Source organism: Gadus chalcogrammus, chromosome 4 (genome assembly GCF_026213295.1).
Source record: "Gadus chalcogrammus isolate NIFS_2021 chromosome 4, NIFS_Gcha_1.0, whole genome shotgun sequence".
NCBI lineage: Eukaryota > Metazoa > Chordata > Actinopteri > Gadiformes > Gadidae > Gadus > Gadus chalcogrammus.
The window spans coordinates 30556598-30572212 of NC_079415.1; the positions used below are offsets into that span (position 1 = coordinate 30556598).

The window sequence follows — 15615 nt, forward strand, 5'->3', positions numbered from 1 at the left end:
ACCTCTGTAATCGCGACCTCCTCATTGGATGAATTCCACAGATTATAATAATATGATGTAAGTTATAGTTAGTTATCCATAGTAAATTATCCATTATTCTCTCTTTGATCTGATTATTCGATTTATACAGGGGGTTGTGTAGAGGCTAGCATCAGCCATTGTCGGTCACTGAGGATTTTGTTTCTACAGAACCATGGGGTCCAGTCGTCTCATCTGCAGTTTCATCGGTAAGTATTCCACTCATCACTGCTCTATTTATCATCGAGTCCGTTTTATTGAATTAAGTTCAATTAACCAGCCACATAATGGAAACGTATGTTTGACAGTTAAATATTTTGGGATTTGGGGTATCTGTGATATCTCAAATAATGAAGAATAACAGCAGTAACATTTACATCTAAATTATTATGTGCTAATGCAAGATGAGACAAGGCAGTACCCTCTCTGTCGTCATTTTACGATAGGTAGTATTGGTATTCTTCCTTTAAATAGTAATATTAGATTGTTACAATAGTTGTCTTTGTTCAGTTATTTAGTAAGTTATTTATTAGTAATATACAGCAGCATTAGCATTTCCTCGTAGATTGCTTTCCAATCAGAGAACACCCTGTCCTGGTTTTATCCCTGATGTACCGATCATGTATTGTCTCACCAGGTGTTCTCATCCACCCGCGGGAGTCACCTGGATGTTCAGGTATTTACATGTGGGGCTGAAGCAAGTTATCCAAACATACCAGTATTTTCATGTGTTTTTGAAGAGTGAAACGCAACTTGACTAAACTCTGCTGTGTGGTTTCACTCGCTCTAAAAGCTGCATCCAGCATTGACGTGCCGCTGAGGGGCTCGGCCGTTCAGTCTTCCACCTTCTTGAGCAGGAGCGCTGAATGGGCCATCGATGAGAGCTGCAGCCCTCTTGGGGAGCACAGCTGCACTCACACCCATCAGACGGACAATCCGTGGTGGAGGCTCCAGCTGGACGGTGTGCACAGGGTGTCGGTGATCGAGATCACTAATCGGAACGAATATCGGAACAGGCTCGACGGCGTGGAAATACACATTGGCAATTCACTGGTGAACAACGGCAACGACAACCCGAGGTGAGTCACTATGCAACTTCCGACTAGGCTTTAATCCCCTGGAAACACTTTGTGATCCTTTTTAACTAGCCTGATGTCATTTAAAACCGTTTTCTCTAAACAGCAGCCCTATTTTAGTTGCAGTGATAAAGTGTGGTTGATTACTACGTTGACGATGATACAAGACATATAACTACGTAAAAATATATATGAATGAACGAGTTTGGTTTCTGTATTCTGAGGCCTACCTTCACCGGGCGACTGTATCATCTCTCTTGCTCTCTCTCCCTCAGGTGTGCCATCATCCACGATGTCCCCGACGGCTTGACTCAGACTGTCCATTGCTGGGGAATGGAAGTGTTACGTATTTTAAGAATCTAAGCTACCCACACATAGACTCAATGAAGACCAAACATATTAGCCGTAAATACCATACATAGCCACAAGGGGAGCCTTACTGAAGGCTGCAATAGATACTTTATCCACAGAGGGCAGCACCACAGACCAAGCGAGGAAAACCGAGGATTACGTCCCACCGGTTTTCTCCAAGTCTTCCGGTCCTCCGAGTCCATAAGAAAGCCTCCACATCTTGGAGACAGGTAGAACTCTCCAGGCAGCGCTAGGATACCGGTGGGTTAGTGTCTTGGACCAGCTAGGAGAACACTCTCGCACGTGCTAAGGCACATCTTCAATCTCTCTTAACTTCAGAGCATCAGTTTACCATACCGAAAATACTTTATACAAATAAAGTATCTTTAAAGCTATTCCTTTGGATTCGACCCCTCTTTCCTTGAAGAACATGATAATTGGTTGACCCCGACGTTCGTGGAAAGTCCGGACCGAGACTGGCGACCGCGAGGCCGTTCGGAGAGCAGTACAAGCTACTTACAGGCGCCACAACAAAGGTAAACAGAACCTGTTGTCAATGACTAAACTCTGTATAGTTAGATTAGTAACATTAGGTGAATAGCTTGTACTGCATCCGTCAGGCTGCGGGGACGTGTAATCTCGGACTGGTTTAAATTCATACAGCCGGTTACAAACGGCCTAGAATAAGCTAACAGATTGAAATTAAATAACGAGCTCACGAAGTATAAGGGCTAGGAGTGTGTTTTATATGGGTTTGTAGATAGACTGTGTCCAATCCTGATTAGATCTAAATGTTCGTACCAACGTGGGAGACGTATTACCTGTGGTTATGTGTTATTTATTTGGTGAAGCGCCGAAGTTAAACCGGGGCACCATAAGGTATATTTATTACCGACCATAAACTTCTGAACTCTTACGGCGGGGTGAGGAAAGGTCAGGTTTTTAACGTTAACCTAGCTTAGTTGCATATTAAACCGGAAGCTTGGCCGTAGTTAGCCAAGGAATTCAAATCGAATTGATTCCTCACAGCCCGGTTCATGTAACATCTAAATGTGCAATTTTGGTTAGTATAGAACGCAGCCGTAGAGGTGGACTTACGCAGGAATAACCCATCTGCTATCAAGCGCCTCGCTAACTGTTACGTATTTTAAGAATCTAAGCTACCCACACATAGACTCAATGAAGACCAAACATATTAGCCGTAAATACCATACATAGCCACAAGGGGAGCCTTACTGAAGGCTGCAATAGATACTTTATCCACAGAGGGCAGCACCACAGACCAAGCGAGGAAAACCGAGGATTACGTCCCACCGGTTTTCTCCAAGTCTTCCGGTCCTCCGAGTCCATAAGAAAGCCTCCACATCTTGGAGACAGGTAGAACTCTCCAGGCAGCGCTAGGATACCGGTGGGTTAGTGTCTTGGACCAGCTAGGAGAACACTCTCGCACGTGCTAAGGCACATCTTCAATCTCTCTTAACTTCAGAGCATCAGTTTACCATACCGAAAATACTTTATACAAATAAAGTATCTTTAAAGCTATTCCTTTGGATTCGACCCCTCTTTCCTTGAAGAACATGATAGAAGGAATGTATGTCAACTTCTACAAGCCCATCAACTACACATACTTGACGTTGTGTGAGGTCAAAGTGTACGGAGGTAGGAACCCATTCTATCAATCCATGGCATCATTGGTGTGGGGATGGGTGTATAAGTGCACCTGTGGGTTAGGGTAACACGGTTTCCGGTTATACCCGTGCGGTGTGCGAACTCATCCCTGTTTAATATTAGGCAAAGCGACTGTACGGCGACTGTCATTGGGAGGCGTTTTGGCAAATTAAAATGTAGCCTATTGCTTACATCATCAACTTGTGTTCATGCTAAACATGATTTTTATTGCATTAGAAATATGTAACATACATATTATATATATATAACATGCATAGTATATCGTAACAATATTATGTTTGTTTTGAAAAGGAGTTACAAAGTTGAGTGTGTATGGGTCGTCGTGTGGGAAAGATGATAGCCAATCGGGAGCCATGATGGCTGCTAATCAGTAGCCACTGCAGACGAAGCAGAAGTGTACGCTGTCTGTTTTCACATGAATGGTCGAAGAAACCTCATAGCCCTTCACATCAGTGGGAGTTCAAGTGTGCTGAGATTTGACTGTGGCCGACCCTTTTTGTTTGGAGAAAAATTAATGTGGAGTCAACTGTCTGAAGATTTAGTTTTGCCGTAGGCCTACATAAAGTGTTTCTAAACGTCCCACACAAGGGATTAATTTAGTGTCGCTATGACGCTTTTTAACATTTGTGTCTACCAAAGGCCTTAAAGGAGTGATATCATGCTTTTTCGACTTTTTCCCTTTGATTTAGATTGTTATATGTATGTACTGTATGCATGTTTTATGTCTGCTAAACTAGAAAAACGAGCCAGGGGGAGTATTCTTGCCCACCGAGAGAGACGCTGAAATCGGTTTTTCAGAAATGAAACAGTGTGAGAATAGTATGGGGTATTTCTAACATACATGCAAGTAACCCTATTCTAGTTGTACCCCCAAATGCAATTATTAACCCCAAAAAAGCATAATATGGGATCTTTAGTAGAATATTAGGGAGGGATTAGGTGTTTCTTTCTCAAAGTTGCCTTAATGTACACTTACAGGGCTAAGAGTGTAAATCCCTCACCCCAACGCTGTCTTTTGGTTCCCTAGAGTTGGCCCCCCCTCCCCCCTCCATCAGCACTCCGGGGCTGGGGATGGACGTCACCCTGGTGGGGAAGCGGCTGTGCTGGTCAGACGCCCTGTTCTACTGCAGAGACTATCACTGGGACCTGCTGACTCTCAGGGGCCCGGTGGAGCAGAAGATAGTTGACCACCTGGTGGCTCGCGCCCCCTTCCCACTAACCAGCCATCTCTGGGTGGGGCTGCGCAGGTACTGGCCAGGCCTTACGGCTCAGTTATGGTTCCAAGTTAACGCAACGCAAGGGGGTTTACGGACCAATTACATCCTTGCGGACCCTCCCTGCGTCCACCGCGAGGACCGGACGTGCGCCTCCCAAAAATGTTAACCTCGCATCGAGGCGACGCAGCAGCAAGGGCTGTGATTGGTCCGCTCACTAAAACCCGACGCAGAACCGAAAGAGGTTCACGACCGCGTCGAAGCATCTGCGTGGTCGTTATGTTGCGTCGAAATGGAACCATAACTGAGCCTAAAGTGTCTTTGAAGCAAAAAAGTCTGTCGTTATGATCATCTGTCTGTCCATCCGATCACTTAGGCTTCTATTAATTTACATGAAAATAAGCAAAGCTCAATTGCTTTAAAGGTAACACTTTAACCCTTTCCATGTCTGTAGGTCTATTCAAGGAAGCTCTTGGTTCTGGATGTCCGGTGACCCAATGGACTTCACCCAGTGGGACGAGGCCTCACAGGAGTCCAGCCCCAGTGGGGGCATTTCCAGCTCGGAACGTTCCACATGGAGGCAACGCTTTTGTGGGGAACATCTTAACTTCATCTGTTTCACAGGTTGGTGTCTAGTCTATATAGCCAAAACCAGGACAGTTCTTACAATCTGCAGGCATGCCCCAACTTCTGTGACATACACACCAGTGTGACATACAACTCTCAAAGAAGATCCTATTTTTCAGTTAACTTCTTTGAATGTCTGACATGATTCATAGTTTGAAACAGTAACAGGTTGAAGCTTCCTTTTTGGGAAAATCTCTCCAGAACTAAGCTCCACCTAGAAGTATGAATGAGGAGTGAAATGAGCTCTATGTCTTTTACACAACCTTTATTAACCTTCTTGTATCTGTCGTTCGCAGGTCCGACAGAAGGAGGGAAGAAGGTGCGCTTCTATAGTACGACAAGGGTGAAACCAACCTGTAAAAACTAGGTTGGTCTCATTGGAGAATGCAAAGATCCTGAATGCTTTAGCACAGAGCTTGTCTGTGGTAGCTAGCCAACTAACAGAAGATATATATCCATGGAATTAGTGCTGTAATAGCTTGAACGTGGAAACGCGTAGAAGTAAAACATTTACGTTTAGAATATGATCAATGAACATCATTATGAGCAGATATAGTTGACGTTGCATTGGTCCTTTGATTCGAAATGTGGAGATTGTGAGAAGATGCTATCAAAACCCTAAATAAAATATTTGTCAGGTTTTATTTCTGTGTCTTGAAAATTCTTGAATAAAGAGAACAACTTAGTTTCCTTTGATAAGTTATTGAATGTCTCAACTGTTTAAAAAAATAAATGTCAACTGATTGGCCATTAGAATACATAGTTGATTATCTAAGGTTTTATATACTAGGTTATAACTGCTGCCATGTTGTTGGATGAGGGGGTGTTGTTCTTTGCTTTAACCCCCTTTGGTTTAACTCCCTATATACATAATCTCTCCATCGATATCTTTTTCTCTTCATTTATTTTGATCAGCCGTTCTGCTAAGAGTCTTCTGCGGACTCGTACTCAGACACATTTAGTCTGGGAGATAAGCCTCATATAACTACCAGTGTTGACTCAATATCAAATCACAAACCATAATAGCACTTATAACCTGGACACCAAGAGAGAGGGTTGCTTTTATAAAGACTGTGGTGAAAATACCAGGTTCAGGTGATGGAGGATCCCTCTTCTGGGCTCTGTCTCTGGGTTCCTTCCCTCTGGGTTTTAAGTGGAGGGTTTCCTTGTCCTATAGAGGGCTTAGGGCTCTCCCCTTCTTTCTGCCTGCCTGCCTGTCTGTCCGTCTGTCCGTCTGTCCATACATCTAATTTGGAAATATCATAGATATTTGTTTCTGGAGCCTCAGATTGAGTATTTTTTCAAGTTGTGCAATATATAAAACACTGTGTGTGTGTGTGTGTGTGTGTGTGTGTGTGTGTGTGTGTGTGTGTGTGTGTGTGTCTGTGTGTGTGTGTGTCTGTGTCTGTGTGCGTGTGTGGGCTTTAGTATTACGTTCTTAAGTCCCCCCCAGAGCGGAAGTCTCCTAACGACCCAGGCAGGTCTCTCGAGGCTCCGCCCATTTCTGCTGCTTGCCTGTTCTGTCCCCGCCCTTTCTTGTGTGCAGGTCTCAGGTGTGTGCAATGAACTCGCTGTTTGGCGAGGGTAGAAAAGGCCTGCCGTGCCGACACCCAAGGGGCTCCTCTCCTCCGCTGTCTTTAGGCTTTGTTTGGTTGTTCTCATGACTGATCTCACACCACACTTTTGGTTACATCGCATTGCACTGACTTACACCACCTCCCATTACCTTTACCTTAGTTTCTGTTCAATCTTATGTAGTACATCATTGTTATTCCTTTACCCTGTGTGTGGCCTCCCCGGTTTATGTTCATGCCAAAGCCAAGCATGTTACACACTGAATAGATATTGTACTGAGAATGTACCAATTCCACTGAATACATATTGTACTCAAAATGTTATTCTACTGAATACAGATTGTACTGAGAACGTACCTATTCCACTGAATACAGATTGTACTGAAAATGTACCTCTTCCTCAGAAGATGTCCCCATTCTACTTTAAGTACATTTTTATTCATATCTTAAACATTTTACAAACATTGTTTTGTGTTGTCAAACATCATTCAAAATAATAAAAGAATATATAAAAAAAAAAATTGAGAATGTAATCAAAATAAACATTTCACGTTATCGACTTACTTTCTTTCTTACATTAAAAATATAAAAAGCATTCATAGTCTTATCAATTATAATGGGTTATATTTTTTAGATTACAGAGTGTTAGTGGATTAATTTATTGATCTTTTAAATTAGAGTGAAAACCACAATATGAATATAGTTCTCTCAGATCTCACATAGTAGAGATTCTAATTCAGAAAACAACATCAGTTGTTTAGGTTGTTTGATTATATTATTATCAAACAAAGGTCCTAGTCTGTTTGATTGACAGGTGAGATGATCAGGGGGGCAGAGTTATTACCTTTATAATCATAGAGACTTGGACAGAGGATTGGATAGAGAGGCTCACTGAAGGTGCAGCCAGTAGCAGAGTAGATATGAACCCTGGCTTCCACATCATAGAAGGAGACCAGACCCTCATCATAATCAACAAACACCCCCACCTTCTGGAGCTCAGCACTCAGAGGGAGACGGACATCAGGGTCATCACTAAATAACAACCCATCCTCTTCGTAGTAAACAGTCCAGTAACCCGTCTCAGGGGTCACTATAATGAAACTGTTTCTGTTGATGGACTCTCTGGCCACTCCTAAACCCCATCCAGTCTTGTCTTTAACCTGGACCTCAAAGTAAAATCTCCCTGAGGAGAAGCTCTGCCTCGTTAGAACGCATAGTTGCTTCGTAAATCTCTTAGGGTTTTCCAGGAGTTTCCTCTCTACACCTCCATCATGTACTTGTCTCCCATCCTCAGACAGGATGAGACGGGGTTGAGCTGTATCAGGATCCAGAGTCACATCTACTTCATACTGCTGGACTATCTTCAGTTCAGCATCCTCACACAGCTTCTTCATCTCCATGTTAAGTATCTCCTCCAGCTGATCCAGGGATCTCCTCATGGTCCCTACGTATGACGGAGGACGGACCTCCACCGTCGTCCAGTCCCTGGTGGGTGGAGGGTTCTTCAGGGATCTGAAGGTCTGGAGGAAGTGGAGGTGGTCTTTAGTGTGTGAGAGCTGCTTCAGCTCTGAGCTTCTATTGGTCAGATCTTCTATTTCCTTCTCCAGCTCTTTGATGAGGTCTTCAGCTTGTTTCACTGTGGATTTCAGTCTCTCTTTCACCATTTGCTTGAGATAATCCTGCCACTTTTCAATGCAGCGCATCAGAGCAGTGATGTCTGCGTCTTTCTTGCTCATTTCTACTGTGTCTTTGATCTCCTTGAGCTTTATTTTTCTCTCCTGGATCATCTGCTGAACTTCAGCCTCTATCTTCTCCAGCTGGGCCGTCTTCACTTCATATTCTTCCTTTAGAGTCACAATAGGATGGGACCTGTGGTCTGTCTCTGTGCAGAACTGACACACACACACCTGTTCAGTCTGGCAGAAGAGCTCCAGAAGTCGTTCGTGTTTCTTACACATCCTGCCTTCCAGACGGTCCATAGGCTCGGCCAGCCGATGTTTCTTCAAAACTGTGACTCTCTGATGAGGCTCCAGGTGGGTTTGGCAGAACGACATAAAACACTCCAGGCAGGACTTCACAGCCTTCAGCTGGGTCCCAGTACAAACGTCACAGGGAACTTCAGCTGGTTCAACATAAGGCTGCTCTCTTACTCTTACGGACGTTCCAAACCGATCAACCATCTCTGATAAGAGGGTATTGACCTGTAGATCAGGTCTTGTGTCGAAAAGCTTGCTGCAAACAGGACATTTGTACTTGACTTGTTCATCCAAGTACTTTGTAATACAGGTTCTGCAGAAGTTGTGTCCACATGGTGTGGAAACTGGACTGCTGAACACATCCAGACAGATGGAACATGAAAAGTTCTCCTCAGACCAGGAAGTGATTGCAGAGGCCATTCCTAGACACAGACGACAAGGTTTATGTATTGAGCAGTCACATTATTTTTGTTATTCCAAAACGGCGAAAGTGTTAAAGAGCCCATGCCATTAAAATCACATTTTTCCTGTTGTTTGTTAAATAACATAGGTCTGAATAAGTTTGTGAGCTGTGGTAAGTTTGAAATCTATGCAGTTTGTCGAGGTGGGTCTGTCTGCGTCCTGCAAGACGGAGGCGTAACATGTAGTCGGAGGAGGCGTAACATGCACTAGGAGGCGTAACATGTAGTCGGAGGCGTAACTTGTAGTTGGAGGCGTAACTTTTAGTCGGAGGCGTGTCTAGTACTTTTCTAAATCGCGGAAGTGATCTGTATGTAGCAGTGGTGCGCGGGTACATAAATGACCGTAACTCGGACCTCAAATATTAGGCCTTATATAAAAATAATGCACCCGACCCGCTCATTTAAAAATATGCTCTTCATTAGCTTAATCTTGATATGCTCTTGATTAGCTTAATCATAACCTTACGTGAAACTGACATCCTTGAATCATATGCATTTAAGAAAAGAAGCCTATTACAATTTTACAATGACATATAATGCATATAGCAGTTTAACGTGGGGAACCTGCTTAATGTTACACCTTTCCTGTTTCTTGGCTCTCAGACCGTAGTCCGGGAGCACAGGGGAGACGTTCCCTCCAGGGCCGATGTCCTTTCGGGGGTAACACCCTTCACTATAACCGGCAGTGGGTCTGTTTATAGGTCGGAAGACACGGGCACGGATTATCGGCGTTTGGTACTTTATTCAACAGCACAGTACATGTAACTCGGAAACACAACCGGTCTAGTTGAATTCCTCCTAGACTGACACTCGCTCAATCGCTCGTTCACTCATTCGTCGACTCATTCGCTGACGTAACTCACACACACACACACACACACACACACACACACACACACACACACACACACACACACACACACACACACACACACACACACACACACACACACACACACACATACGCCACTCTCGTAACATTAAGTTTAGCCCACTTTATCCCTTTATACCTTTAACAAAAAGACAGCAGATAAATAATTAAAGAATTAAAGACAGCAGATTAATAATTCAAATAAGTTATTACAACGCTTTTTGTTTTCCCGCGAAAAGTTACGCCTCCTAGTGCAAGTTACGCCTCCTAGCCTCCGACTACATGTTACGCCTCCTACTACAAGTTACGCCTCCGTCTTGCAGGACGCAGACAGGAGCAAGGTACGTTTTATTACTCTGTTTTCTGGGAATAATTGACGCAAGCAGAAACCAGAAAACAAGCCATTTTTTCGTTTTTTTCGTTTTGACAAGAAAACGAAAATCTAAATTTCAGTTCGTTTATTCGTTTTTTGGTTCTTACTGAGCGAAACGAATTTACCACTCAATGTCTGGTTTCCGCCGGTGGGCGGGTCCTCTTATTGGCTAAACCAGAAAACAAGCCATTTTTTCGTTTTGACAAGAAAACGAAAATCTAAATTTCAGTTAGTTTATTCGTTTTTTGGTTCTTACTGAGCGAAACGAATTTACCACTCAATATCTGGTTTCCGCCGGTGGGCGGGTCCTCTTATTGGCTAGCGTGCTTCATTGCCCTGTGCTCTTCATAATAAAAGTTCTTTCGTTTGATAATGTCGACAAAAATATTACTGTATTATAGACACTAGCAGACACAGAGGACCACACCACCCACAGTCAAGACTGACACTGCTTCAAATAACAATAATAGTATTCATAATCATTTGAAAATGAGAACTTATGAAGTTATGATGACTTCAGTGCAGTTGATGTTTAGCCACAGTTAATACATGCAGAGTAGACCTGAGGGCTTTACTACGACATCATTGTCCGACTCTGAACTATGCGCTCTGTGCGCGTTCACATCAAAAGAGCTGCGATCGCGGGCTGCTGATTTCCTCACAGCCTGAGAGCTATGAGGAATACAAGTGATTACAACACATTTCTGACAGCTGAACATTGCGCAGGGCTCTCCGTGAGACGCACGCAATTCAACCCATTCACACGCCACACAACTTGCGCCGCTATTTAACAGTGGAAGGGTAGGAATCAAATGCGTCCGGGTGAAATTTCAAAATCGTCCGGGATTTTATTAAAGCCTCAATACATGTTCACATTTAATTTGCGTTGCGTTCCTCTGGGTCTGTCACAAACTAGTTGGGCTACGCCCTCCCCTACTCAGTTCTGTTCGCTTTGCATTGGTGGAAGTGAGTAGGGGGAGTGGTTAAGTAAAGCCTTCAGATTGGACGGTTTGACTTTAGAGTTACCGTCATGTTTTGTATTATTTTTTTTACCATTATTGTTTTATAGGGACAAACATTAACACATTTCTCCATTCTCCTGCAGGGGATTGATAAAGTTCTATCTATGTAACAGAAGGAAACACTTACTCATACTCCATCAAATATTCATACTCATACTTTGCACACTTTACCACAGCATTGGCCTACTGAATGCCACTTTCATTATAATTCCATTGTAAATATGATTTTTGTTTTTTCTGACTCCGATTTATTTGTGATTTCACTGTTCAGGCAGAGGACGAAGCCGCCATCAAAGAATCGATTGAGGACACCACGGTGGGAATATTTGTCGTGAAAAATGATGCAACCAGTGGTCCAGAGGACGTGGGGATTGTCCTGGAAGGCCTGCAGATAATGCAAGGACTGGACAACACTGCATTAGCTGCTGCCATATTGTTTGGCCTAATGTATGCATTGAACCTCAACTACCCTCCTGAGCTAAAGAACACTTTGAAGTGCGCCAAAAAGTTGTGATGGAGCTGGACGGCACCACGCTCTCAAAGAAAGCCCAAGTTCTCAAAAACAGACTGAGTGAGCTGTTGTCCTAACCCTGCTCATTGACTTGATTCTGGACTGTACACATGCAACTTTGCGGTTCTTTGTTCTTGCAGTATTTACATACAGCATGTCTACTGTATTATCAAATGAATGTTTTCTCTGGAGCTCATGCGTTCCCAAAATGTGACTCGGATTTGCTGTTTTCTCTTAAAGTAATAGAGCTGCTGAATGAGCAGTTGCCATGGACTATGTTTGCTCTGTGAATGCACTTGTCTTTTGACATGCACTCATGCAGCTTTAGTATTCCTGTATTCTTTTGACAGTATTTAGATTCTTGGAAAAATTACATTTTTCGTAGTATTAATGATGTTTGTCTAGGTCTACTCATTGTTTGTTGTGCGGTGATTCATTCAAAACACTGGCAGTACTTTTTTATTTTATTATTTAATTAGAATTTTATGCAAAGTAAAAAAAAACATAATGCAACCTAACATGTACATTACCTGTCCGTATTTATGTGCTATAAATCCTTTGTTAGTGCTCAGCCTCTGTAAACCAAGGACCTATGGACATGCAATTTGTAGGCAGGACAAGCATTCTCCAGAGTCAGCTCTAAGTTACACATGCCTAACACTGGCTGTGCTATTTTATTTTATTTTCATTTTAATCGAGCAAAGTAATGGGATTTCAGTGTTAAATGTTGTATTGGGATTTCAAGCTTTGGGATTTCAGTGTTAAATGTAGTATTTGAAAGAAATACAATAGAAAGTTGGTTATTTGTGCCTTATTTAGTCTCATACTTACTTGAGCAGTAAGTATGAGACTAAACATATAGTCTCATACTTTTTCTTTTTTTTTTTTTACATGTTTTGAAAGATGAATCACATTATTTTCTGTCCATATACTGTTATATTAAATCAAATATCAATTATTTTACAACCTTTTTCCATTAAAAACCAGCTAAGAATTAACCATATTTCTAGGTAATTTCATCGTTTTAAAATGTGAATGTTTCTAATTAGACATTAAAAACAACATGAAAATAAGGCAAAATCTTGTTAAAATTTCAACTTTAAACTGTTTTAAAATGTGAATGTTTCTGATTAAACATTAAAAACAACATGAAAATAAGGCAAAATCTTGTTAAAATTACAACTTTAAACTGTTTTAAAATGTGAATGTTTCTAATTAAACATTAAAATCAACATGAAAATAAGGCAAAATCTTGTTAAAATTACAACTTTAAACTGTATTTTAATTATGGAAATTAACCGTATTTTTACGAGAAAGAAATTATCTGTTATTTCACAGTATTTTTCTGGCACCCCAGCTGCCAGAATATTAGCGTTTTTTTACGTTGTTTTTTTTTACAGTGTAGGCTTCAACACACACGCACACGCACGCACGCACGCACGCACGCACGCACGCACGCACGCACGCACGCACGCACGCACGCACGCACACACACACACACAGCTTTTACTGAGACTAATGATGGAGTCATGATGTATCAGGCTGAGCTCTGAGATGGACAACAGTCACAGACAGAGAGATCCTCTTCTTACCTCTTAGCTTTGCTCTGGCGGCCATGTTCCCAAGACAGAGTGGTCTTAGAGGTAGAACCCCCCACCTCTCTCTCCTCATCCATAGTAGACTGGAGACATGGACACAAACACAACTCCATATTGTTTCTACGGCCACTCAGTGTTTATTTTCTGCTTTGATATGAGCTGTGTATTCCGCTCACAGGGGGCTGTTTCTCTGTCTCTCTGGACAAGAGGCAGGATGGTCTTTCCTGGACGCAGATTCATAGGCCCTCTCATTCTCAATGAGGGGAAAGATGTGGAGATGCTGCCCGGAAGTGTCTAATACACTCTTTAATAGCTATTCATCATTCCACACACAAGGTCTCAAAGGGCTTCAATTGTGTCTGATAAGATCAAGTTCACCGTGCGGATATCATACCGACTGCTCCCTGTGTTGGTAAAACCGCTCTGAAGGCAGGACCATGTATGGACTTCCTCATGTGGTATGACATCAAAACCAGATCTGTGATGCAGGCTCGCAGAGAACATGATCCAGTGCAAGATGACGTTTAAACACTCACTAACCAAGATGGCCGCCTTGCTGTCTAAATAATATAATCATAATACCGCAATGCAAATATAACAACTGCTCATTCTGCCCCAAGTACCTTTAATGTCACCCAAGTACATAAGAAGAACACAAGAAGAAAAAGTCATTATTGAAGTCAACCTGACGCTTGACTCCAGGCTGGAAGGTTCAGGGTTCGATCCCCAATGCCCTCAGTGTATCACGTAGCATTCTGTAGAGCAGGAATCTTAAAAATTATCAACCTACTGATAAGATACAAGCTATTCATATTCATGATCTATCACGGATAAGAGTGGACTACAGTATCTTACTTCCTGTTGGACCAGTTCCCCTCCCAGTTCATACTCCTCCCAGACTAACCTCTTATAGGCGGCTGATTCATTCGACTCCAGCTGTATTAAATTGCGACATTTTGCTGTAAGTGTACATGAATCATTTAAACGTCTTGAGAGTAGTAAACCAAATGATTTGACACAGGGTCCATTTTGAAACCCTCGAAAAGGTGCACTGCAGCACCACCTGCTGGTGAGAGGCTGTCAGTGGGATTGGCTGAGCTGAAGAACACGGACCAGTCGTCACCAGTGACCTATGTGTTGAGGTGGTCACTGAAGAGTTAATTCACCTCGAAGGTCATGTCCCTCTCATACGAATGATGCTCTCAGATATAGAGTAGGCCTACACTACTGCAGAATGATGAGGCCCACAGAGAACAAGACCCAGTACAAGATGAGATCTAAACACCTTCACTAACCAAGATGGCCGTCTTCCTGTACAAATAATGTAATCATAATACCGCACTACAAATATAACAACTCTCCATTCTGTCTTAAGTACCTTTAAAGTCACCACAGGACACTTAGTGTGATTTAGAACAAATCCTAAATCAGAGGAAACATATTTAACCTCAACCTGATGCCTGACTTTACATTGACATTATCATTATTAACTTCAACCTGACGCTGGCTGGAAAGTTCTGGGTTTCGATCCCCAATGCCCACAGTTTAAAACGTAGCATTCTACAGAGCAGGAATCTACCAAATTATTCAATAGCGTTTTTGTCGAATAGCAATGCATCCATACATTTACTAACATTTGTAACCATCCCCCTATTAATAAGATTCAAAGTTATTCATATTTATGATCTATCACGGATCAGAGTGGACTACAGTACCTGTGTTGTCTTCCTGCTGTTATTAAGTGAGCCACACCAAACTGTCTGACTCATAACAAGGAAAAGATGAACCAACCAGTTTGACCAGTTCCCCTCCCAGTTCATACTCCTCCCAGACATGAACAAACATGCTAAGGTGGCTGATCCAAGAACAATAACTTTATTAAAATAAGAACGATGGACAGAGAGCTGTGATGTGTAGAAGCTCAGAGAAAAACCAAGAGACACTTCAACAAGGCCTGTAGAGACACTCTACAGGTCACGGATTCAGCTGCCTCTCTACAGCAGAACCAACAGAACATAGATACCATGTTAAAATAATAAAGAGACTGATAACGTCATGGATAGAAGCACATCAAGTAGAAAGGGCTTCCTCTGCTCTGTGTCTGCTGAACACCTCCATGTACAATCCTCCTCCATCCTATAAAGACATCATCACCTTGTTTATATGAACACTTTATTTGCGTCAGTGTAAATGTATGTATCACTAGAATCAATAGATGGATGATTGCTCTTTTCAGAAGAGCAGAGTACTGAGT

The 15615-nt window shown here is 42.4% G+C and overlaps 3 protein-coding genes across 3 annotated transcripts in view; 2 read left to right on the plus strand and 1 right to left on the minus strand.

Moving 5' to 3' along the window:
- Nucleotides 1-15615, plus strand: part of LOC130380461 (E3 ubiquitin-protein ligase TRIM39-like) — a 106686-nt gene that overhangs the window by 57763 nt on the left and 33308 nt on the right. The gene's annotated exons all lie outside the window — the stretch shown is intronic.
- Nucleotides 511-5757, plus strand: LOC130380469 (uncharacterized). The gene is made up of 7 exons (XM_056587693.1): nucleotides 511-694; nucleotides 812-1097; nucleotides 1370-1430; nucleotides 3029-3104; nucleotides 4162-4381; nucleotides 4803-4972; nucleotides 5272-5757. The coding sequence occupies exons 1-7, from the start codon at nucleotides 628-630 to the stop codon at nucleotides 5340-5342; spliced, it is 951 nt and encodes a 316-aa protein (XP_056443668.1). The 5' UTR covers nucleotides 511-627; the 3' UTR covers nucleotides 5343-5757.
- LOC130380452 (E3 ubiquitin-protein ligase TRIM39-like) lies at nucleotides 7159-15089 on the minus strand. Its single transcript, XM_056587669.1, has 3 exons — nucleotides 15077-15089; nucleotides 13356-13444; nucleotides 7159-8947 (listed from the first exon to the last, which is right to left on the minus strand). Exons 2-3 carry the CDS (start codon nucleotides 13432-13434, stop codon nucleotides 7344-7346), a joined length of 1683 nt encoding a protein of 560 aa, XP_056443644.1. The 5' UTR covers nucleotides 13435-13444; nucleotides 15077-15089; the 3' UTR covers nucleotides 7159-7343.